The sequence below is a fragment of the Haliotis rubra genome, unplaced genomic scaffold, assembly GCF_003918875.1.
Source record: "Haliotis rubra isolate DU_JTF1 unplaced genomic scaffold, ASM391887v1 Scf1395, whole genome shotgun sequence".
NCBI classification, from domain to species: Eukaryota; Metazoa; Mollusca; class Gastropoda; order Lepetellida; family Haliotidae; genus Haliotis; species Haliotis rubra.
This window is the reverse complement of record NW_025765331.1, coordinates 127,023-153,450: the sequence shown is the minus strand read 5'-3', so window position 1 is coordinate 153,450 and position 26,428 is coordinate 127,023. Positions and strand designations below refer to the sequence as shown.

At 43.3% G+C, this 26,428-nt stretch overlaps 1 protein-coding gene across 3 annotated transcripts in view; it reads right to left on the bottom strand.

The window, feature by feature from the left end:
* Positions 1–2,720: 2,720 nt before the first annotated feature.
* LOC124268606 (transport and Golgi organization 2 homolog) overlaps positions 2,721–26,428 on the bottom strand; it is a 125,067-nt gene continuing 101,359 nt past the window's right edge. For 2 of the 3 annotated variants that reach the window (XM_046703602.1, XM_046703603.1), the window contains 2 exons: positions 21,065–21,181; positions 15,462–15,791 (listed from right to left, as the gene is read on the bottom strand). In XM_046703602.1, coding sequence (XP_046559558.1) covers positions 15,653–15,791; positions 21,065–21,181 — 256 coding nt within the window. In that variant the 3' untranslated portion in view covers positions 15,462–15,652. Of the gene's footprint in view, positions 2,731–15,461; positions 15,792–21,064; positions 21,182–26,428 lie in introns of those variants that run through there. The other variant, XM_046703607.1, reaches the window with a different exon arrangement.

Here is a 26,428-nt window from a genome sequence, read left to right as displayed (position 1 = left end):
TTCGGTTATCTTACTATTGGAGAGCGCCGTTGAGATATGATCCTCGATGCTATTTAACTTTGCTTCGGCCAGAACGCGACGAATACTATCGTGTTTCAATACCTCGTTTGCAATCCACGTGAAATATATTTAAGAGCTAATCCCGTTAACCCCGAGACTCCAGATGCTACTTCCATGCCGAGTACGACGGGTGCGGCAATGATAGTGGATAATAGCCGACGCCAGCCACACCGATTAATGGTTCAGTGCACACAAGTGGTGGTTCCCAATCCCTACGATGAAAGTGGGAACAGCCCTGTTGCTGAAGAGTACCCGCAGGAGGCATAGTTCATTAATGAGACACACATTTTGATGATTTGCGTTATTATGATGTTTGTGTGTCATTATAAATAATTTTTTTAATGGGTCCATGTTTGGAAATTTTGACACTTTTCATATTTTCAGCAGTTTGCCGACTGCATCAAGATACTGCATGTGATTTTTCGTTCCATCTGCAAGTTGATCTTTGAGTCTATGTAGTCGATTGTCTATTTCCCTGTACACGCGTTTCCTCGATCGAGGGGCACCTCCCAGGTCGAGTTGGCACAGCTTGGCCTTCTCTGCCTTCTCTATTTTCCTGATGATTTCCTTAAACCTGAAGATGTTTGGATGGCGATGACTGAGTGTAGCATTCAATCTACTGTGAAACCCCTCAATGTTGTTGTTAGTCCTGGGGCCGAATGTGTCATGATGGTTCCATATGGGCAAGGGAAAGCGAGCGTCGTCGTCCACCCAGGTTGTAGTGATGTAGTCGTTGAATGTCTGTGTAGGTACAAGTCTGCCGCTGCTTGTTCTTGTAATACAGGTGATCGGAAAGAGCAGTCACAGGTTAATAAATACATTTGGATTCATTATAGTTACAACAGTTATTGCTAGATTTTTCAAGCACGTAAATCTGAGTAGGTCAATTAATTTCTCTTTCAAATGATCACGAAGTTACCTACACAAAGTGTTTATTTTTTAAAGCCATTTACCTGAGTAGGTTAATTACTTTTTCTTTTAAGCTACCTCCACAAGATTCAGTTAAATAGCTAATCCCTAATTAGCTGGGGTTAATCCATTCTATCAGATAGGGGAGTAAGGTGTGTTTTCTTTGCTCCTTACCTTCTCCACTGTCTCACAACTGGGAGTCTCGCAACTGGGAGTTCTCGCAAATGGGAGTAGACCTAGTAGTCCGTTGATAGCATAATGGCTCTATTGTATTTTTTATGTAAACCGAGTCGCACATCACGCTCTTTTTCTAGTTGGTGTTTTATGACACTTATTTGTCGTAGACGAAAACCATCCACTGTTTCCAATTTTTCAGCCATTTCATCTATGACGGAAGTACAATCCCATCTTATAATGTATGTTATGAAATAACCTTCAAATGGTTATTCGGTAATCTTTTTATGAGTATACCTAAAGCTGGTGATGTACATATATTCGGATAAATAAAAACGCTTGAGTGAAATTGGAGACCTCATATTTTGAAAACCATGATCCCAACGAGGTTTGTAGAGGGACCTGTTCCTGGTTGTATATAAATACGACAACGTTGATTTTGATGTATGTCACTCCAACGTATTTGTAACCCATCCAGAAGTTTCACATCTTCTGCAGGGGGCCTGTTAAGAAATAATAAGATCAATAATATGGGTAGAGCCTTGTACAACATTTACCCACGAATGTGTGTGTGTGTGTGTGTGTGTGTGAAAATAGTCTATATGTTGTACCCCATTATTTTGTCTGCTAATGACAATATGCAATACACAACTTCCATCACTGACCACATGCAATTTGAACTTAACACCTATCAGGCTATACACCACAAACGAAACGCATTGATTTATGGCTCGTGCACCCGAGTTCTGTCTCTGTCACATTATGTAATTACACAAACAGGCAGGTGTGATACTTGTACACATGACATGTTATGATGTCTGTTGATTGCAAAATGTTATACACAAAAAATGAGCATGTATTTATAAAACCCAACATCTCTGTACACACACAAAGAGTCTATCGGCAAATGAAAGTCTTCGTTACACTTGAGTGTACCCCCCACCCCACCCCCTCTGACTGGTTTCGGTATCACGGGTGCTTCGTTTCGAGGGAAGTAAACTCAAGTACAAAATATTGCACTTTTGATTTGCGATTGTACGCTTATAATTTTGTTTATTTGAATTTGTATAATCAGCATTGTATATGTCATGGAAAAAGTGATAGTTGTGTTTTGATTATGCTTGGTCTTTTTGGTTGTATCTGACCTTTAATATTGATTATCCAGGTAACTTGAGATTCGAGTTTAACTTTTTTTCGTTGTTTTGTAAGTGCAAGGCGTATAAGGGGTCTACAGTAGCGGGTTCGTCAAATCCTCGCGTGTCCCCAAGATCGGAGAGTGTGATGGTAGCGTGTGGACTAATGTTATGTTTATCACTCATGATAATACCAGTTTACGAAATTGTCTTCAATTGATTTTCAGATAAATGTTTCGTGCGTAAACTTTAAGCTGATGAAATGGATATTCGTAGGTAAGAAAATTTTGGTGACCGTATTTTTTTTCTCAAAGATCACGGTGATCCCCTCGAGGCTTGCATAAGTCCTTGTGTCTCTCTGTATGTAAATCTCGCAAACGTTGTTGATGTTTTTGAGTGCAACGGAGTTTAACTGCCGTCACGATTTCAACATCGGGGTTATCAAGTGATGGCTCTCAGAGAAAGACTTTGATATATAACATCGTATTGGCTGGAATCAGTTGTAATACAGTCGACGCGTCTTCGAATTCAGTCACCAACTGTAAACTCGTATCTCGGAGGGACGGTTTACTCGACAGCATGTGGCCTGGTTTTCTCGGGATGACGCTCACGAGTACACTCCTTCTTTGCGAGGGAACGTAAGCTCCCAGCACAATCCCCCTATTGATGACTTTCGTGACGTAATGATCCTTATTCTCAGTAAACACGTACGGAGAAACGATGTTGATATTAAGCAACAAGTCGATTTGGACCGAGATCATCGTCCATTGGTTATCATCGGTACGGATGAGATGGTACAAGGTGGTTTTGGAGGTATCACAGGTCTCGACGTCGTTTAAATCGCCTAAACCACCATTGAATGTTGCGGCCAACACCTAGTTATCGTTGTTGTTACAGACGAGATTGTATTGAGTGTTGTTTACGAGTCCCCCGATCTCGACATTGTTTAAATCTCCTAGGTTACCACGGCTGCCGCCAGAGGCTGTCACTTCTTTTCACTTGTAGATGTTGTTTTTTAATTCTAAGACGTATAACTTACCTTCGACACTGGGTTTGTCAAATCCTCGCGTGTCAGAAAGTGCTATGGTAGCGCATTTTCTACAGTGTTTCTGAAGTGTTAATTGTTCTGAATATGTAACGTTATGCTTAGATATCCTATATGTACAGGTTGGTGTTTTATATCTAAAACGAACACTTTGAGTTCCGGTATCATAACCTGAATTAACATTTTGTACTGTAATAACGGGAAAGATTCGGTTCTACCGCTGTTGTACGTTTCATCTTTTACCGTAACGGCTCTCAACAGAGTCGACGGACGTTTGCCTTGAATATTATCCGTCGTGCTTATCTGATGCACAGCTCTCGATAGGGAACGATATTAGGTAATTTTGAGCCCGTCGTGTTGGTTTGGGGTTGTAATTCAGTCGACTGTAACCCAAGTGTTCTTGCTAAGGATTTGGTGAGTCTTACGGATTTTCTCCACTGGTTAATGTCAGCGTTCCATTCGACTCATTCAGCTTGAGCTGAACTTTTGTCGTTGAGCGAACAAACGCTATAATAACCGTCAGATAAAATCTGACATTTGTTATCGATAAATAGCTTGTTGTTGTTCCTCTTGTTACTGATGTTCGTCCACCGGGGGTAATAAGTGAGATCGCAGAGAGCTACTTCAAGCTGCCCCGACGTGTTATCGATAGTGTGAAGCAGTTGACTGGGCTCACCATTAGTATTCCTGTGAGCGTAACGAACATGTTGAATGAGTGAGTGAGTTTGGTTTTACGCCTCGAAACGAACATGTTGAATGGAAAATGGTTCTACATTATACTTTCAATGTGAACACTGAGGGAGTGATTTATCCTAAAAGTAATAACGTAAGCGCTCCAAATCTCACGCAACCGGGGATCGTGGTCGATGCAGGCGGTTCGTATTTTCAAGCTCGGTTAATCGATGTGTTTAAAATTATAGGTTTCCTGTAACTAATGTGAAAACAGTACACGCTTGGTTTTCGAACCCGATGCAATTTTGGCAAAATCAATTCAACTTCTCCGTGTGGTGCGCGACGAGGTGTGGCGTGACCTTAACCGACTCTCGTCGCGATGAACTAAGTCAGTCTGTTTTCTCGTTTCACGTTTACTACCAGATCAGGCGCATCCTGAAAGAAATCAGTGCACCGCTTCCGCAGGACAAGGCGTGTGATGTGACGAACAATCCATATGATCTGCGTGCGTACGAAAGTATGGATTATTATTTCAAATAAATCCGAATACGGATTGGCGTTTACCAGAAGTGAATCACGGTTCCCATCGTTCACAATATGTCTCTCATAGAAGCCAGCAAAAGGCTGAAAGAATAGGGTGGTAACACGTATGCGAAATCTTACGTAATGGTGTATGAGTGGAGGGATGATCCTATGGCCTTTGATGATAGTAAGGATTACCGCGTTTGGAGGTTTCAGCAGGGACTCGTAGACGATTGGAAAAAGATTGATGTTGGATACGTCAAAAGAGTTTTCTCACGGGTGTCATAAGACTGAACGATTCTATTCGAACCTACGTGTGGCCAATTCTCAGGGCGCAGGCGCAAACGCTGTCCAGTATTATAGGTCAGGGGACTGCTTTCGACGCGCAGAACAGTTTTTCAATGTCGAGGATTCTATTGCATCTCCGATTGATATACCGACGGCCATCGAGCCATACCAAGACATACTGAAAAAATGCCAGGTCTAAAGTAGACTATGTTTTCGGTGTAGGTTTGTATATGGCTCCGAGTGACATGCAGCTGAGGATTAGTAAAGTGGTAGATTATAATAACGAAATCGTCATTGTTCAGAAACTAGGCGTGAACCCAGACATGAAAACCAATAACATCGCACCACTCACGAATACCGATGAAACGGGCACAGTAAAATCCCCACCAGATCCAACCGCTCAGCTCACACCTACACCACACCTATCGGCACATTTGGTTGTCGTAAATCAGCGTCACATCGATCGTAAAACAGCGGTTGTGGTCGGCGGGATCGCAGTCGGTTTGTGTCTTATTTGGTTAAAAATCACTTAGCGGCGACGTACAACAGGCCTGCAACGGAGACGACGAATACCCGGAAGGGCTTCCGCGGCTTTACCAGCCAGTCTCGCGAGAGCTTCCCTTTAGGGATTTCAAATGTTTTTAATCCATTCTTTCACACCTTTCTTGTGGCTTGGCAGTGTGGGGCTCGGAGTGGTACCACCACCAGTAAGAGAGACAGCTAAAGTCGATATAATGAATCCCAGCGCGGTTAAAATGCTAGCTATGGTGATGCCCTGTTCTCTGAATAACGTTCTGATTCTTTTGGCTAATGTGGTGTCTTCGTTGAGGACTGCCGAATGATTGATGGTTTCACGAATGCGACTGATTTGAGATCGAAGCGCTTCTCGGTTGGTGGAAGCCGCTTCTAATCGGGTCAATCTTTCGTCTTGTACGTAACGTAATCTTTCTTCGATGCGACGTCTGCTGATCTCATCATCGTCATCGTTTTCTCGTAACCGATATGATCGTCGAGCGCGTTCAGTTTGGCTATGTTATTCAAGAGCGATCCGCGCATGGTTTGCAGGGCCTTGTCTAGACCACGCAGATCCCGAATGTTATAATTCAGCTCTGGTGTTTCTAATTCACTATTGTTGATCGCACCAAGCTCGGTTTGCGCTGTTTGTAAAGCCATGGTGGCCTTCGGGGAAAGTTTGGGTTGTGTACTGCGGTAATTAGTCTGTCTCACAGTCCCTGAACCACATTAATTTCCCTACTGCCAAGCCCTCTCTGCTGTGCTAAAGCCCTAAATAAAGCAAGTCTAGATTTCCTCAGGTTCAGGATCTCTGGTCTCCCTAGGGCTCCTTTTCAATATAAATGGGCTTGTTTGTTACTATCAAAATTAAATATATTCAGAGACTAAGCCTTAGTCTATGCGGTAATCTATGGTGGCTGATTAGGGCCATCGCTTTCTCGCCTTAAAATCCGGAGGCGAGAAAGCGAGAAAGCGATAACACGAGACGAGAAAGCGATAACAGAGAAAGCGATGGCCCTAATCAGCCACCATACTAATCCACTAGTTTTAATTTATCCCGGAGAAAGTCAACACCATGGAGTCCAGACAGTTTGGACAAGGCGAGGGACATTTACGAGAGCGGCATTTGGAGTAGCTTTCAGTCGCAGTTTCCCTCTCTCGTCGATTTTAAACTTAGAATAATCGCGATATGTAGGCGGAAAGTAATTTTTATCTTGCTTTAAGGCATCGTAGTATTCATTCACAGTCGTTTTTAAAAGTTCATCGCTGAGGGCGTTACCCATGACTGAGGTTTCATCTTCACCCTCCTCAAAGGACCTTTCATCACCCAAATCGTTTATCTCAATATCTTCACCCGGAAATTCGTCAGCCATGTTTTGGCTATATTAAGCATAAAAACATACTTTCGATATAACAATGTCTGCATCCCAAGAACAAATATAATTAAATATATTCATATAACTTACACGTTCTTCTTTATTACAGCCCATAAGCGGAGTGGGTAAGTGTTTATCATTATAATCGTGAAAGTGTCGTAGTTTCGTTTTACTGATTTTATTACCTTCTTGGATATTTGTTCAAGTAGCAGACATACATGCACGAGTGAGTGAGTGAGAGAGTTTATTTCTGCTTTAACATTATTCCAGTGATATCACGGCGTGTCATTTTAATGTTGGATGAAAGCCCGAAGTGCGTGTCCCTGATGTTTGGTCTTTTAGCACCGGTGCTGACAGAACTAAATAAGATCGGGGCCAGCCGGGAGTCCCAACCAGTGATACCATATACGGTGTGGCCATGTGACACAACACTGGACAGCCAATTGGCTCGTCTTATGAGACCTTTGTATTAATCATACACTTCTCATTTCAGGGAGGCAGATCACCACTACGTCAAGTAATAAAATGTGTAAGAGGCACGGAGTCAAATCTGTATTCAATAAACCTTTTAAACACGATCCAGATGTATTGTGATTTACTCTTGACTGCTAAAGTGATATTAATGACCTTGATAGCCAAGGTCACTTGAAAACATCTCAAAGTGGATCGTACTTTAGCCACAACCTTCTGATTGTTTCTGTTCATATATGGTAGTTAACACCATGTATTAACTGTATCACCTGACAATTGATGAAAGCGCACAATAGCTCTGCTGTGACTTGAACTGTTTCTTATATACAAAACAATGGGTGCGCACTTCAGGTAGGAGTGCGTACTTCAGGACTGTTGAACAGTCCTTGTCTAATCAAAGCACGGCCGGCCCTAATCGGTAGGTAATAACACCTAATAACAGTATTGAGAATTGGAGAGGCCGTATCATTCATGAAGATCATACAGATACTGCTGCTGAGTACTCTGGGTTGGAGAGACCATATCATTCATGAAGATCAGTCACACACTACTGTTGAGTACCCTGGGTTGGAGATACCGTATCATTCATGAAGATCAGGCAGACACTACTGTTTAGTACTCTGGGTTGGAGAGACCATATCATTCATGAAGATCAGCCACACACTGCTGATGAGTACTCTGGGTTGGAGAGACCGTATCATTCATGAAGATCAGTCACACACTACTGTTTAGTACTCTGGGTTGGAGAGACCATATCATTCATGAAGATCAGCCACACACTGCTGATGAGTACCCTGGGTTGGAGAGACCACATCATTCATGAAGATCAGGCACACACTACTGTTTAGTACTCTGGGTTGGAGAGACCATATCATTCATGAAGATCAGTCACACACTACTGTTGAGTACCCTGGGTTGGAGAGACCACATCATTCATGAAGATCAGGCAGACACTACTGTTTAGTACTCTGGGTTGGAGAGACCATATCATTCATGAAGATCAGCCACACACTGCTGTTGAGTACTCTGGGTTGGAGAGACCGTATCATTCATGAAGATCAGGCACACACTGCTGATGAGTACCCTGGGTTGGAGAGACCACATCATTCATGAAGATCAGGCACACACTACTGTTTAGTACTCTGGGTTGGAGAGACCACATCATTCATGAAGATCAGGCACACACTGCTGTTGAGTACTCTGGGTTGGAGAGACCATATCATTCATGAAGATCAGTCACACACTGCTGATGAGTACCCTGGGTTGGAGAGACCATATCATTCATGAAGATCAGCCACACACTGCTGATGAGTACTCTGGGTTGGAGAGACTGTATCATTCATGAAGTTCAGGCACAGACTACTGATGAGTACCCTGGGTTGGAGAGACCGTATCATTCATGAAGATCAGCCACACACTGCTGCTGACACACTACTGTTTGAGTACCCTGGGTTGGAGAGACCACATCATTCATGAAGATCAGCCACACACTGCTGTTGAGTACCCTGGGTTGGAGAGACCACATCATTCATGAAGATCAGGCACACACTGCTGTTGAGTACTCTGGGTTGGAGAGACTGTACATCATTCATGAAGATCAGGCACACACTGCTGATGAGTACCCTGGGTTGGAGAGACCACATCATTCATGAAGATCAGGCACACACTGCTGATGAGTACCCTGGGTTGGAGAGACCACATCATTCATGAAGACACTCAGGCCCGCATCATTCATGAACACTACTGTTTAGTACTCTGGGTTGGAGAGACCATATCATTCATGAAGATCAGTCACACACTGCTGTTGAGTACCCTGGGTTGGAGAGACCACATCATTCATGAAGATCAGGCACACACTGCTGTTGAGTACCCTGGGTTGGAGAGACCACATCATTCATGAAGATCAGCCACACACTGCTGATGAGTACCCTGGGTTGGAGAGACCACATCATTCATGAAGATCAGGCCACACACTGCTGTTGAGTACCCTGGGTTGGAGAGACCACATCATTCATGAAGATCAGCCACACACTGCTGATGAGTACCCTGGGTTGGAGAGACCACATCATTCATGAAGATCAGGCCACACACTGCTGTTGAGTACCCTGGGTTGGAGAGACCACATCATTCATGAAGATCAGCCACACACACTGCTGATGAGTACCCTGGGCTGGAGAGACCACATCATTCATGAAGATCAGCCACACACTGCTGTTGAGTACCCTGGGTTGGAGAGACCACATCATTCATGAAGATCAGGCACACACTGCTGATGAGTACCCTGGGTTGGAGAGACCACATCATTCATGAAGATCAGGCACACACTACTGTTGAGTACCTGGGTTGGAGAGACCACATCATTCATGAAGATTGGAGAGACCACCACATCATTCATGAAGATCAGGCACACACTGCTGATGAGTACCCTGAGCTGGAGAGACCATATCATTCATGAAGATCAGCCACACACTGCTGTTGAGTACTCTGGGTTGGAGAGACCGTATCATTCATGAAGATCAGGCAGACACTGCTGTTGAGTACCCTGGGCTGGAGAGACCACATCATTCATGAAGATCAGCCACACACTGCTGATGAGTACCCTGGGTTGGAGAGACCGTATCATTCATGAAGATCAGGCACACACTACTGTTGAGTACCCTGGGTTGGAGAGACCACATCATTCATGAAGATCAGGCACACACTGCTGTTGAGTACTCTGGGTTGGAGAGACCATATCATTCATGAAGATCAGTCACACACTGCTGATGAGTACTCTGGGCTTGAGAGACCATATCATTCATGAAGATCAGCCACACACTGCTGATGAGTACCCTGGGTTGGAGAGACCGTATCATTCATGAAGATCAGCCACACACTACTGATGAGTACCCTGGGTTGGAGAGACCATATCATTCATGAAGATCAGCCACACACTACTGATGAGTACCCTGGGTTGGAGAGACCATATCATTCATGAAGATCAGCCACACACTACTGTTGAGTACCCTGGGTTGGAGAGACCACATCATTCATGAAGATCAGGCACACACTGCTGTTGAGTACTCTGGGTTGGAGAGACCACATCATTCATGAAGATCAGCCACACACTGCTGATGAGTACCCTGGGTTGGAGAGACCATATCATTCATGAAGATCAGGCACACACTGCTGATGAGTACCCTGGGTTGGAGAGACCACATCATTCATGAAGATCAGGCACACACTACTGTTGAGTACCCTGGGTTGGAGAGACCACATCATTCATGAAGATCAGTCACACACTGCTGATGAGTACCCTGGGTTGGAGAGACCACATCATTCATGAAGACCAGGCACAGACACTGCTGTTTGAGTACCCTGGGTTGGAGAGACCATATCATTCATGAAGATCAGCCACACACTACTGTTTAGTACTCTGGGTTGGAGAGACCATATCATTCATGAAGATCAGTCACACACTACTGTTGAGTACCCTGGGTTGGAGAGACCACATCATTCATGAAGACCAGGCACACACTACTGTTGAGTACTCTGGGTTGGAGAGACCATATCATTCATGAAGATCAGCCACACACTGCTGATGAGTACCCTGGGTTGGAGAGACCGTATCATTCATGAAGATCAGGCACACACTGCTGATGAGTACCCTGGGTTGGAGAGACCACATCATTCATGAAGATCAGGCACACACTGCTGTTGAGTACCCTGGGTTGGAGAGACCATATCATTCATGAAGATCAGTCACACACTGCTGTTGAGTACCCTGGGTTGGAGAGACCACATCATTCATGAAGATCAGGCACACACTGCTGCTGAGTACCCTGGGTTGGAGAGACCACATCATTCATGAAGATCAGCCACACACTGCTGATGAGTACCCTGGGTTGGAGAGACCACATCATTCATGAAGATCAGCCACACACTGCTGTTGAGTACCCTGGGTTGGAGAGACCACATCATTCATGAAGATCAGTCACACACTGCTGATGAGTACCCTGGGTTGGAGAGACCACATCATTCATGAAGATCAGGCACACACTGCTGTTGAGTACCCTGGGTTGGAGAGACCACATCATTCATGAAGATCAGCCAGACACTGCTGATGTTGAGTACCCTGGCTTGGAGAGACCACATCATTCATGAAGATCAGCCACACACTGCTGCTGAGTACCTGGGTTGGAGAGACCACATCATTCATGAAGATCAGCCACACACTGCTGATGAGTACCCTGGGTTGGAGAGACCACATCATTCATGAAGACCAGGCCACACACTGCTGTTGAGTACCCTGGGTTGGAGAGACCACATCATTCATGAAGATCAGCCACACACTGCTGATGAGTACCCTGGGTTGAGAGACCACATCATTCATGAAGATCAGCCACACACTGCTGATGAGTACCCTGGGTTGGAGAGACCACATCATTCATGAAGATCAGCCACACACTGCTGATGAGTACCCTGGGTTGGAGAGACCACATCATTCATGAAGATCAGCCACACACTGCTGTTGAGTACCCTGGGTTGGAGAGACCACATCATTCATGAAGATCAGCCACACACTGCTGCTGAGTACCCTGGGTTGGAGAGACCACATCATTCATGAAGATCAGCCACACACTGCTGCTGAGTACCCTGGGTTGGAGAGACCACATCATTCATGAAGACCAGCCACACACTGCTACTGAGTACCCTGGGTTGGAGAGACCACATCATTCATGAAGACCAGCCACACACTGCTGCTGAGTACCCTGGGTGGGTTGGAGAGACCACATCATTCATGAAGATCAGCCAGACTGCTACTACACTCTGGGTTGGAGAGACCACATCATTCATGAAGACATTGGAGAGACCACATCATTCATGAAGATCAGCACACACTACTGTTGAGTACCCTGGGTTGGAGAGACCACATCATTCATGAAGATCAGCCACACACTGCTGCTGAGTACCCTGGGTTGGAGAGACCACATCATTCATGAAGATCAGCCACACACTGCTGATGAGTACTCTGGGTTGGAGAGACCACATCATTCATGAAGATCAGCCACACACTGCTGATGAGTACCCTGGGTTGGAGAGACCACATCATTCATGAAGATCAGCCACACACTGCTGATGAGTACCCTGGGTTGGAGAGACCACATCATTCATGAAGATCAGCCACACACTGCTACTGAGTACTCTGGGTTGGAGAGACCACATCATTCATGAAGATCAGCCACACACTGCTGATGAGTACCCTGGGTTGGAGAGACCGTATCATTCATGAAGATCAGCCACACACTGCTGCTGAGTACCCTGGGTTGGAGAGACCACATCATTCATGAAGATCAGCCACACACTGCTGCTGAGTACCCTGGGTTGGAGAGACCACATCATTCATGAAGATCAGCCACACACTGCTGCTGAGTACCCTGGGTTGGAGAGACCACATCATTCATGAAGATCAGCCACACACTGCTGCTGAGTACCCTGGGTTGGAGAGACCACATCATTCATGAAGATCAGTCACACACTGCTGCTGAGTACCCTGGGTTGGAGAGACCACATCATTCATGAAGACCAGCCACACACTGCTGCCAGGTACTCTGGGTTGGAGAGACCACATCATTCATGAAGACCAGCAACACACTGCTGCAAGGTACTCTGGGTTGGAGAGACCACATCATTCATGAAGACCAGCCACACACTGCTGCAAGGTACTCTGGGTTGGAGAGACCACATCATTCATGAAGACCAGCCACACACTGCTGCAAGGTACTCTGGGTTGGAGAGACCACATCATTCATGAAGACCAGCCACACACTGCTGCCAGGTACTCTGGGTTGGAGAGACCACATCATTCATGAAGACCAGCCACACACTGCTGCAAGGTACCCTGGGTTGGAGAGACCACATCATTCATGAAGACCAGCCACACACTGCTGCCAGGTACTCTAGGTTGGAGAGACCACATCATTCATGAAGACCAGCCACACACTGCTGCTGAGTACCCTGGGTTGGAGAGACCACATCATTCATGAAGATCAGCCACACACTGCTGCTGAGTACCCTGGGTTGGAGAGACCACATCATTCATGAAGATCAGCCACACACTGCTGATGAGTACTCTGGGTTGGAGAGACCACATCATTCATGAAGACCACAATCATATTTGCTGTAATAGTGCTGAGTGTGGCCTTAAACAACAAACAGTTTGCTGAGGACAGAAGTATATGTTTATGTTTACGCTGCAGTTACCAATAGTCAAGCTATGTGATGATGGTCTGTAAATAATCAAGTCTAGACCAGACAATCCAGTGATTGACACCATTGGAACACATGTGAGTTTGCATACATACTGCTACTTGAAACAAGACATCCTTAAGTTGAGGTGTAGTTGAGGCTCACTGATTCGGTAAAAAACCATGACCATATGCCATGCTGACAGACCTAGAAATGTATTTGAGGAAAGCAGGGATTGGAACCCAGGACAAAAAACATCTTGCCTATTTGTAGCAACTCTGGCAACTTCTTGCCTTAACATCCATTATACATAATTATTTCTATTTTAAACCCTAAGGGTCTGTTTTCTCAAGTAATCAAATCAAGTAAACCAATTCAGAGTCTCTATCCAATTTTTCACTCTAACGAGAGATACCTCTCTCTGTGAAGATCTGGATACACCTTCACGTGAGGTTTATTTTTAAAGTAGCCAATCAGCATCAAGGTTCGTAAAATCTGGGTATCAATGAGCCAAGGATTCAGGCAAACAAATTTTATTTTAGTGAATTGAAATTGATATATTTGAAAAATTCAGGTGGCAAAGAAATAGAGCCACACCATAATACAAATAATACAAATATGGACAGAAGAGTGCCTCAAACACTTCCATTAGACTGTGTTGTCCTCGTTCCCTCAGACCAGACCTGACTTCACCGGGCTCATACCGAGCACTGTTTGACTATTGTTTCATGCCACAATGTTCCAGTAAATACCTGTGGTCTCTAAATAATTGAATGTGAACCAGACAATCCAGTAATTGATATCATGAGCATTGATCTATTGATCAATTTGGATACAATGACATGCATCAACTAAGTCAGCATCGGTTGCTGAAGACCAAACATAACCCAGATCTTCACGGATCACTTGGCACACATCAGACATGGTGGTCCTAGTTCCCTCCGAGTCCACAGACTTCCTACAGACAACTGGCTACAGCATACACACGACACTTGGTGGTCCTAGTTCCCTCCGAGTCCACAGACTTCCTACAGACAACTGGCTACAGCATACACACGACACATGGTGGTCCTAGTTCCCTCCGAGTCCACAGACTTCCTACTGACCACTGGCTACAGCACACACACGACTCTTGGTGGGCCTAGTTCCCTCCGAGTCCACAGACTTCCTACAGACAACTGGCTACAGCATACATACGACACTTGGTGGTCCTAGTTCCCTCCGAGTCCACAGACTTCCTACAGAAGACTGGCTACAGCACACACACGACACTTGGTGGTCCTAGTTCCCTCCGAGTCCACAGACTTGCTACTGACCACTGGTTACAGCACACACACGACTCTTGGTGGTCCTAGTTCACTCCGAGTCCACAGACTTCCTACACATGACTGGCTACAGCACACACACGACACTTGGTGGTCCTAGTTCCCTCCGAGTCCACAGACTTGCTACTGACCACTGGCTACAGCACACACACGACACTTGGTGGTCCTAGTTCCCTCCGAGTCCACAGACTTCCTACAAACCACTGGCTGCAGCATACACACGACACCTGGTGGTCCTAGTTCCCTCCGAGTCCACAGACTTCCTACAGAGGACTGGCTACAGCATACACACGACACATGGTGGTCCTAGTTCCCTCCGAGTCCACAGACTTCTTATTGAGCACTGGCTACAGCACACACACGACACCTGGTGGTCCTAGTTCCCTCCGAGTCCACAGACTTCTTATTGAGCACTGGCTGCAGCATACACACGACACCTGGTGGTCCTAGTTCCCTCCGAGTCCACAGACTTCCTACAGACAACTGGCTACAGCATACACACGACACCTGGTGGTCCTAGTTCCCTCCGAGTCCACAGACTTCCTACAGAAGACTGGCTGCGGCATACACACGACACCTGTTGGTCCTAGTTCCCTCCGAGTCCACAGACTTCTTATTGAGCACTGGCTGCAGCATACACACGACACTTGGTGGTCCTAGTTCCCTCCAAGTACGTTCACAGTAAAGCTTCTAACCATGTTCTCCTCTCTACTACACATAAACCAACACAAACAGCACAAACACGTTTTCACCAACGGAAGTGATCCAGCTTGGTTTAATATCACGTAAACAATATTGCATATATATCACAGAGTGCAGGCTGAATGTGAGAGAAAGTCTGAAATGATGCTGGTCTCTGATGTTTACCACTCTGGTGAATCCAAGAGGAAGGACAGGTCGCTAACAGACGCCAAAACACAAACACATAACAAACAGTTATGTAGAGGTCGTGTCAATGTTGAAAGAAAATGTTTCTGTAGTTGTATGGGGATCGTTTTCATCAACAGGGGTCACCAGGGATCGTTCAATGTAATCACATCGACCATCGCTATCCACCAGGATCACAGTGTTGGTTCTGACAACAGAAAAACACATTCTATTGTATGCAATTATATTCGGTAACTCTTGTTTAGCATGTTTCCACCTGGTTTTTACAGCAACCCTATTTAACTAAGTTTAAATCTGCTACAGAGTTTCAAACTCTTAAAGGATGAAAGTTGAGTCCACAAGGAAACATCCCCATGCCATGTAAACCACAAACAAGCATACAGTCAGCAGGTACATCATGATCTCACCACAAACAAGCATACAGTCAGCAGGTACATCATGATCTCACCACAAACAAGCATACAGTCAGCAGGTACATCATGATCTCACCACAAACAAGCATACAGTCAGCAGGTACATCATGATCTCACCACAAACAAGCATACAGTCAGCAGGTACATCATGATCTCACCACAAACAAGCATACAGTCAGCAGGTACATCATGATCTCACCACAAACAAGCATACAGTCAGCAGGTACATCATGATCTCACCACAAACAAGCATACAGTCAGCAGGTACATCATGATCTCACCACAAACAAGCATACAGTCAGCAGGTACATCATGATCTCACCACAAACAAGCATACAGTCAGCAGGTACATCATGATCTCACCACAAACAAGCATACAGTCAGCAGGTACATCATGATCTCACCACAAACAAGCATACAGTCAGCAGGTACATCATGATCTCACCACAAACAAGCATACAGTCAGCAGGTACATCATGATCTCACCACAAACAAGCATACAGTCAGCAGGTACATCATGATCTCACCACAAACAAACGCATACAGTCAGCAGGTACATCATGATCTCACCACAAACAAGCATACAGTCAGCAAGCGTACATCAGCAGGTATCTCACCACAAACAAGCATCTCAGCAGGTACACATGATCAACCACAAACAAGTACAGTCAGCAGGTACATCATGATCTCACCACAAACAAGCATACAGTCAGCAGGTACATCATGATCTCACCACAAACAAGCATACAGTCAGCAGGTACATCATGATCTCACCACAAACAAGCATACAGTCAGCAGGTACATCATGATCTCACCACAAACAAGCATACAGTCAGCAGGTACATCATGATCTCACCACAAACAAGCATACAGTCAGCAGGTACATCATGATCTCACCACAAACAAGCATACAGTCAGCAGGTACATCATGATCTCACCACAAACAAGCATACAGTCAGCTGGTACATCATGATCTCACCACAAACAAGCATACAGTCAGCAGGTACATCATGATCTCACCACAAACAAGCATACAGTCAGCAGGTACATCATGTCTTACCACAAACAAGATCTCACCACAAACTCAACAAACAAGCATACAGTCAGCTGGTTCATCATGATCTCACCACAAACAAGCATACAGTCAGCAGGTACATCATGATCTCACCACAAACAAGCATACAGTCAGCAGGTACATCATGATCTCACCACAAACAAGCATACAGTCAGCAGGTACATCATGATCTCACCACAAACAAGCATACAGTCAGCAGGTACATCATGATCTCACCACAAACAAGCATACAGTCAGCAGGTACATCATGATCTCACCACAAACAAGCATACAGTCAGCAGGTACATCATGATCTCACCACAAACAAGCATACAGTCAGCTGGTTCATCATGATCTCACCACAAACAAGCATACAGTCAGCAGGTACATCATGATCTCACCACAAACAAGCATACAGTCAGCAGGTACATCATGATCTCACCACAAACAAGCATACAGTCAGCAGGTACATCATGATCTCACCACAAACAAGCATACAGTCAGCAGGTACATCATGATCTCACCACAAACAAGCATATAGTCAGCAGGTACATCATGATCTCACCACAAACAAGCATACAGTCAGCAGGTACATCATGATCTCACCACAAACAAGCATACAGTCAGCAGGTACATCATGATCTTACCACAAACAAGCATACAGTCAGCTGGTACATCATGATCTCACCACAAACAAGCATACAGTCAGCAGGTACATCATGATCTCACCACAAACAAGCATACAGTCAGCAGGTACATCATGATCTCACCACAAACAAGCATACAGTCAGCAGGTACATCATGATCTCACCACAAACAAGCATACAGTCAGCAGGTACATCATGATCTCACCACAAACAAGCATACAGTCAGCTGGTACATCATGATCTCACCACAAACAAGCATACAGTCAGCAGGTACATCATGATCTCACCACAAACAAGCATACAGTCAGCAGGTACATCATGATCTCACCACAAACAAGCATACAGTCAGCATCATGTACATCAGTCAGCAGGTATCTCACCACAAACAAGCATACAGTCAGCAGGTACATCATGATCTCACCACAAACAAGCATACAGTCAGCAGGTACATCATGATCTCACCACAAACAAGCATACAGTCAGCAGGTACATCATGATCTCACCACAAACAAGCATACAGTCAGCAGGTACATCATGATCTCACCACAAACAAGCATACAGTCAGCAGGTACATCATGATCTCACCACAAACAAGCATACAGTCAGCATACATCATGATCTCACCACAAACAAGCATACAGTCAGCAGGTACATCATGATCTCACCACAAACAAGCATACAGTCAGCAGGTACATCATGATCTCACCACAAACAAGCATACAGTCAGCAGGTACATCATGATCTCACCACAAACAAGCATACAGTCAGCAGGTACATCATGATCTCACCACAAACAAGCATACAGTCAGCAGGTACATCATGATCTCACCACAAACAAGCATACAGTCAGCAGGTACATCATGATCTCACCACAAACAAGCATACAGTCAGCAGGTACATCATGATCTCACCACAAACAAGCATACAGTCAGCAGGTACATCATGATCTCACCACAAACAAGCATACAGTCAGCAGGTACATCATGATCTCACCACAAACAAGCATACAGTCAGCAGGTACATCATGATCTCACCACAAACAAGCATACAGTCAGCTGGTACATCATGATCTCACCACAAACAAGCATACAGTCAGCTGGTTCATCATGATCTCACCTCAAACAAGCATACAGTCAGCAGGTACATCATGATCTCACCACAAACAAGCATACAGTCAGCAGGTACATCATGATCTCACCACAAACAAGCATACAGTCAGTCAGCAGGTACATCATGATCTCACCACAAACAAGCATACAGTCAGCAGGTACATCATGATCTCACCACAAACAAGCATACAGTCAGTCAGATCAGGTACATCATGATCTCACCACAAACAAGCATACAGTCAGCAGGTACATCATGATCTCACCACAAACAAGCATACAGTCAGCAGGTACATCATGATCTCACCACAAACAAGCATACAGTCAGCAGGTACATCATGATCTCACCACAAACAAGCATAGCATACAGTCAGCAGGTACATCATCATGATCTCACCACAAACAAGCATACAGTCAGCAGGTACATCATGATCTCACCACAAACAAGCATACAGTCAGCAGGTACATCATGATCTCACCACAAACAAGCATACAGTCAGCAGGTACATCATGATCTCACCACAAACAAGCATACAGTCAGCAGGTACATCAGCAGGTACATCATGATCTCACCACAAACAAGCATACAGTCAGCAGGTACATCATGATCTCACCACAAACAAGCATACAGTCAGCAGGTACATCATGATCTCACCACAAACAAGCATACAGTCAGCAGGTACATCATGATCTCACCACAAACAAGCATACAGTCAGCAGGTACATCATGATCTCACCACAAACAAGCATACAGTCAGCAGGTACATCATGATCTCACCACAAACAAGCATACAGTCAGCAGGTACATCATGATCTCACCACAAACAAGCATACAGTCAGCAGGTACATCATGATCTCACCACAAACAAGCATACAGTCAGCAGGTACATCATGATCTCACCACAAACAAGCATACAGTCAGCAGGTACATCATGATCTCACCACAAACAAGCATACAGTCAGCAGGTACATCATGATCTCACCACAAACAAGCATACAGTCAGCTGGTTCATCATGATCTCACTACAAACAGGCATACAGGCAGTCAGCAGGTACATCATGATCTCACTACAAACAAGCATACAGTCAGCAGGTACATCATGATCTCACCACAAACAAGCATACAGTCAGCAGGTACATCATGATCTCACCACAAACAAGCATACAGTCAGCAGGTACATCATGATCTCACCACAAACAAGCATACAGTCAGCAGGTACATCATGATCTCACCACAAACAAGCATACAGTCAGCAGGTACATCATGATCTCACCACAAACAAGCATACAGTCAGCAGGTACATCATGATCTCACCACAAACAAGCATACAGTCAGCAGGTACATCATGATCTCACCACAAACAAGCATACAGTCAGCAGGTACATCATGATCTCACCACAAACAAGCATACAGTCAGCAGGTACATCATGATCTCACCACAAACAAGCATACAGTCAGCAGGTACATCATGATCTCACCACAAACAAGCATACAGTCAGCAGGTACATCATGATCTCACCACAAACAAGCATATAGTCAGCAGGTACATCATGATCTCACCACAAACAAGAATACAGTCAGCAGGTACATCATGATCTCACCACAAACAAGCATACAGTCAGCAGGTACATCATGATCTCACCACAAACAAGCATACAGTCAGCTGGTTCATCATGATCTCACCACAAACAAGCATATAGTCAGCAGGTACATCATGATCTCACCACAAACAAGCATACAGTCAGCAGGTACATCATGATCTCACCACAAACAAGCATACAGTCAGCAGGTACATCATGATCTCACCACAAACAAGCATGCAGTCAGCAGGTACATCATGATCTCACCACAAACAAGCATGCAGTCAGCAGGTACATCATGATCTCACCACAAACAAGCATGCAATCAGCAGGTACATCATGATCTCACCACAAACAAGCATACAGTCAGCAGGTACATCATGATCTCACCACAAACAAGCATACAGTCAGCAAGTACATCATGATCTCACCACAAACAAGCATACAGTCAGCAGGTACATCATGATCTCACCACAAACAAGCATACAGTCAGCAGGTACATCATGATCTCACCACAAACAAGCATACAGTCAGCAGGTACATCATGATCTCACCACAAACAAGCATACAGTCAGCAGGTACATCATGATCTCACCACAAACAAGCATACAGTCAGCAGGTTCATCATGATCTCACCACAAACCCCTCCATTCGCTTACCTTGTCCCACACTTGATTGATGGCGACCACACACGGTTTGCCGATATCTCATCCTTTATCACAGTGGAATAGCCCAACTCTCGACATGTTCCGCCAAGAACACTGTCTGTTGTATATCTGTAACAAGGAACACCATCAATACATTCTAGCAATCTGAAACCTAAACCGAATTAATCACGTGGCATTTAAAATATCCCTCCAAATATGAACATGCCTGTTATAATGAACACTAACATACATCTGATGCTAGAGAAATCTTAATAGTAATGTGCACCCAAAAAGAATCAGCCATACAAAAGTTTGGGAAGCTCATAGATAACTTACATGCTGGTCAAGAAGTTGTATTGGAGAAGAGTGTGTCCTGCAATTCTAATACTAGCATAATTTTACTCCTCACATAAATTTCTCAACTTCATGTCTCAACAACACTTACTGTTGTTTATCGGTCGTCTCACCAACACTTACTGTTGCATGTCGGTCGTCTCACCAACACTTACTATTGTTTGTCAGTCATCTCACCAACACTTACTGTTGCATGTCAGTCGTCTCACTAACACTTACTGTTGTTTGTCAGTCGTCTCACTAACACTTACTGTTGTTTGTCAGCCGTCTCACTAACACTTACTGTTGTATGTCAGTCGTCTCACCAACACTTACTGTTGTTTATCGGTCATCTCATCAACACTTACTGTTGTATGTCAGCCATCTCAACAGCACTTACTATTGTTTGTCAGTCATCTCACTAACACTTACTGTTGTTTGTCAGTCATCTCACTAACACTTACTGTTGTTTGTCAGCCGTCTCACTAACACTTACTGTTGTATGTCAGTCGTCTCACCAACACTTACTGTTGTTTATCGGTCATCTCATCAACACTTACTGTTGTATGTCAGCCATCTCAACAGCACTTACTATTGTTTGTCAGTCATCTCACTAACACTTACTGTTGTTTGTCAGTCATCTCACTAACACTTACTGTTGTATGTCAGTCGTCTCACTAACACTTACTGTTGTATGTCAGTCGTCTCACTAACACTTACTATTGTTTGTCAGTCGTCTCACCAACACTTACTATTGTTTGTCAGTCATCTCACTAACACATACTGTTGTTTGTCAGTCATCTCACCAACACTTACTGTTGTTTGTCAGCCATCTCAACAACACTTACTGTTGTTTGTCAGTCATCTCACCAACACTCACAGCAAAAATAACTTGGTTTCCTCAACAACACTTACTGCAATGCGGAAACCTGGTGGAAAGTGGACTGAAACTTAAGTTTCCACCTAGAATCCAGTGAGTTTCCGTTTTTTTACATTGAGTTTCCGCAATAACGGAAAATTACAATTACCCACTTTCTAAGGGTTTCCGCAAGGTTTCCGTTACCCACACTCCAACAGGTTTCCGCAAGGTATCCGTTACCCACACTCCGACAAGTTTCCGTTGAGTTTCATTTAACTTTGAATCCATCAGGTTTCCGCAAGGTTTCAGTTATTAATAAGACTCCAACAGGTTTCCGCAGAGTTTCAGTTACCAACTATTCGACATAGTTTCCGCATAATTTCAGTTACCGGTTTCATGTTCAGGTTGACAGGTTTTCATATGCGTTTCAAAGAACCAAATTTAAACATTCTTCTTTACTCATATCATAAACTCTTGTTAAAAACAATATACCGGTAAGCAATTTGTTATCATGACATTTACTTAAAAGAAAAACAGAATATATAATAAGATTCATTGTTTTATTTTCTCAACATGAATATGAATTAGCATTTAAGGCAAATAAAGATCATACATATAACTAGTAATATAGCACTAAAAACAGGGCAAAACATTTTGGCATAACTCAATCCAGTTTAAGAAATCATATATCATTTATAACAAATGGTAATTTTTCATCAGTTAAACTTTCATTCGCTTATTATCTTGAAATAGCATGTTAGATATGAAATTTATTTCTAAAATCATGCTAATGGTGAAAAATAACATTAACATACAACTTAACACAGTAATAAAACATAGCTGTATCGGACATTTATTTGCACGCCTTGGCATTCAGCCACACACTCTATGTCACAACTATCGCCAAACATCCACTATGATATACACCATACAATAACACAACATACAGCTTACAATACAAAAATAAAATAAAAATTACATTATGAAATTGAAAATAAATTCAATTATATTGCAAGAGTTGGTCAGTTAGCCCAATAAGGGGCATCCCTGGGTGGAGATCCCTCCGGTTGATTGGATGCCTCATCCTCGTCCTCACGTTGGCCATGACGAGAGCAGTGGAGGTGTAGATTCTTTCCAAGTCCAGTGTCGTCGTGTATGCCCTAAGCTTGCTGGACTCCCAGACAAAGGGGACGGAATGCAACTAATTGACGTCATCTTCGTCACTCACGACTGGTGATGTCATGTCTATGGTGAGTGTTGTCGCTACCTTTTTCTTTCGTCTATCTGGCCAATCGATAGATGCAAGTCTGTTTAGGCGTTGTGCAAGTTTCTGAAAATGGCAGGTAATAACGAATTACTAGGTTATTTTGATAAATTACACAAACATCAATCAACAAGAAACTGACAATGCCAAGGATGATTTAAAATAAGTAATCCAAAAGGAAGTTTGAATAAAAGAGAACTAAATTGAACAATCACACTTTGCACTAGTTTTCTCAAAACTCAAATTATGCAATTCATCACACTTCATTGACCGAATGAAATATCTTATTTTCTAAAGAGGACACACAATCTATACAAAATTTGCTCTGAAGTTACATGCTTCCCAGTCCAGAGGTAGTAATACGTTATATATATATATATGAACATTTATTGCATTTTCTATATAGTAATAATGATACTAGTAATAGATTTCCATCAAATTGCTATATTCAATCTCTTACAGTTCGTATTGAGCCCATTTCTGGTGTCCCCCGCCGTGATGTTGCTGGAATATTGCTGAAAGCGGCGTAAAACCAAATTCAGTCAGTCAGTCGTATTGTTGAAGGCACAAGTATATTCACCCAGTAGTGACTGTATGTTTACACCATTAAGTCTTTGAGGTGTATTTAGAAGTGAATAATGCAAGACATGAATGTTTACGGATGTCAACGTCTTTATTAGGTAAAAACACAATGTTTCGGAGTGAATGCTTACACCTGACGAAGGGGTAAGCATTCACTCTGAAACATGTTTTCACATAATAAAGGAGTTGACAAACCTTGTCTCTACACTATTAATTGGAAATTATTTACTATTTATAATGAAAGTCACTACAGATAGGTCAAAATTACCTTCACATGTTACTGCTGACCATCCTTGATCATTTGTTATACAGTCTCCAGACTCATCATCAGCTTTGCTGAAAAAAATAAACAATAACACGTTACTTTTCTTTGCATTTCCCCATTCATTCATTCGAGTTTTTAAAAAAAACAACTTAAACCTGCAGCGACATTTATACCAACAAGCAAACTACAGATTTATCACTTTAGGTTATGCAATCAGTAAGTGAACGGCCTGACATAAACATCCTGATGAATGAAGTTTAGTTATCTCATGTGACATAACCTTGGAGTAATTACGGTATTGTAAAATCAAGGGGTCAGTTTGACTGCAATTTCACACAGGTGTGAAGTTAAGATTTATTTGGTCCAATTTGAAATCATGATTAAGTTACCGGTTATTCAAATCCATTTGCAAATGTAACTTTAGTATGGTTCATGGTTCATTTTGTGAAAATGTATCTAGGGAAGCATAATAATAAAATATTCAAAGTGAAATTATGTCTATGTTTCGTAGTACCATAAACACATACCGTCAGTAAGAGAGGGTGATCTTTTCCTCCAGGAGTAGTCGTGACACATGTTTCCTCACAACAGCCTAAATGAATAAAACAAATCCATTAATTTATAATCTATTTGCTATATTTTTCAAAATTGTAGTATATTTTTAGATAGACTTATTTTACTTCACCAACCTTAGTTCGAGCAAAACAGTTTATACAGTCATGGGACTTAAATATACGTCCGTCGGCAAAATTCTCATAGACTTGCATGCTATTTTTGCAGGTTGTTAGGAAATGATCTTGGCCACAGATACATAATTTTCCACATTGTTGTTACATGAGCAACATATATATACAACATTGCGTATTCTTTCCCCATAGACCGCCATGTTAAAAATTGCCATAACCATGACACGCACTGAATTGAAAATAAAACGGAAATTACGTCTTTGTAGTTGAGATGATTCATGACCCATGTGCAAAATATGAACAATATCAAACGGATATTAAATAAATGCAAGACATATTTCTAGCTGCACCAAATTAACATGTAAGTCGAATAATGCATAGTGACGAATACCTATGGCCAGTGGCTGTAATTCGATAGATTAGCTTGTTTACCAATCCAGATTTCTGTACGTAAAGTAAATAATTCATTAAACGTTATTTGACAACAAAATAAATTGGTCTTACCTGACAGGGTCGTGGTACTGCGAGTTTTTCGCAGCCATTTCCATCTTTCTTTCCAGGTAGCGAATTCTCTCTTCCAGTGCTTTGAGGGAAACGGAGGCGGCTATGAAAATGGCGTCTCGCAAAGACTCACGGGAAAACACTTTGTTGTTGTTTTTTTAATCTAAATCTAGCATTACAGTTTGACAATATCTTTCCGCGTTATACAACAAAATAAACATACACTATACACCTAAAATGTCAGCTGTGTGTTTTATAATAATTTAGGTAGTCTCGCGTGGACGTGATCCGGTCGCCATTGTTTTATTCGTTTACATTGCCGACATCAAAGGGGACCGTGAAAGGTCGAAATGAGCAGATTGAATGTGAGTACCCAAAGTGACAACAGTGGGCTGTTATGGGCTTAAGGGTCTTTTCATCGGATTATGGGCACTAATTGCTCCTCCTCAGTGTCAAGCATCAACATGTAGGCCTAGAGATAATTAACAGTGAATAAATCTGAAAACATATTCACGTTACTTTAATAGTCCTGGGTGCCGTTCCACTAACCGATTTTAGGCCGATTGTAGCCGGTCCCGATCTTACGATCCGAACCAAGCTTAGATCGAGACTCTTTCGTGCGATAGATAGAGGAATCCGAGGCACGAGTTATCTCCCTTTGCATAGTCTAGCAAATGATGGAAGTAGTTTACCAACCAGCTGACTGAGTGAGTGAGTTTAGATTTACGCCGCACTCAGCAATAGTCCAGCTATATGGCGGCGGTCTGTAAAAAATCTAACTAAGATGCATAGCGTACACTAACATGAGCGTTCATGTTAGTGAACGCTATGTATCTTAGCTATAAATAATCGAGTCTGGACCAGACAATCCAGTGATCAACAGCAT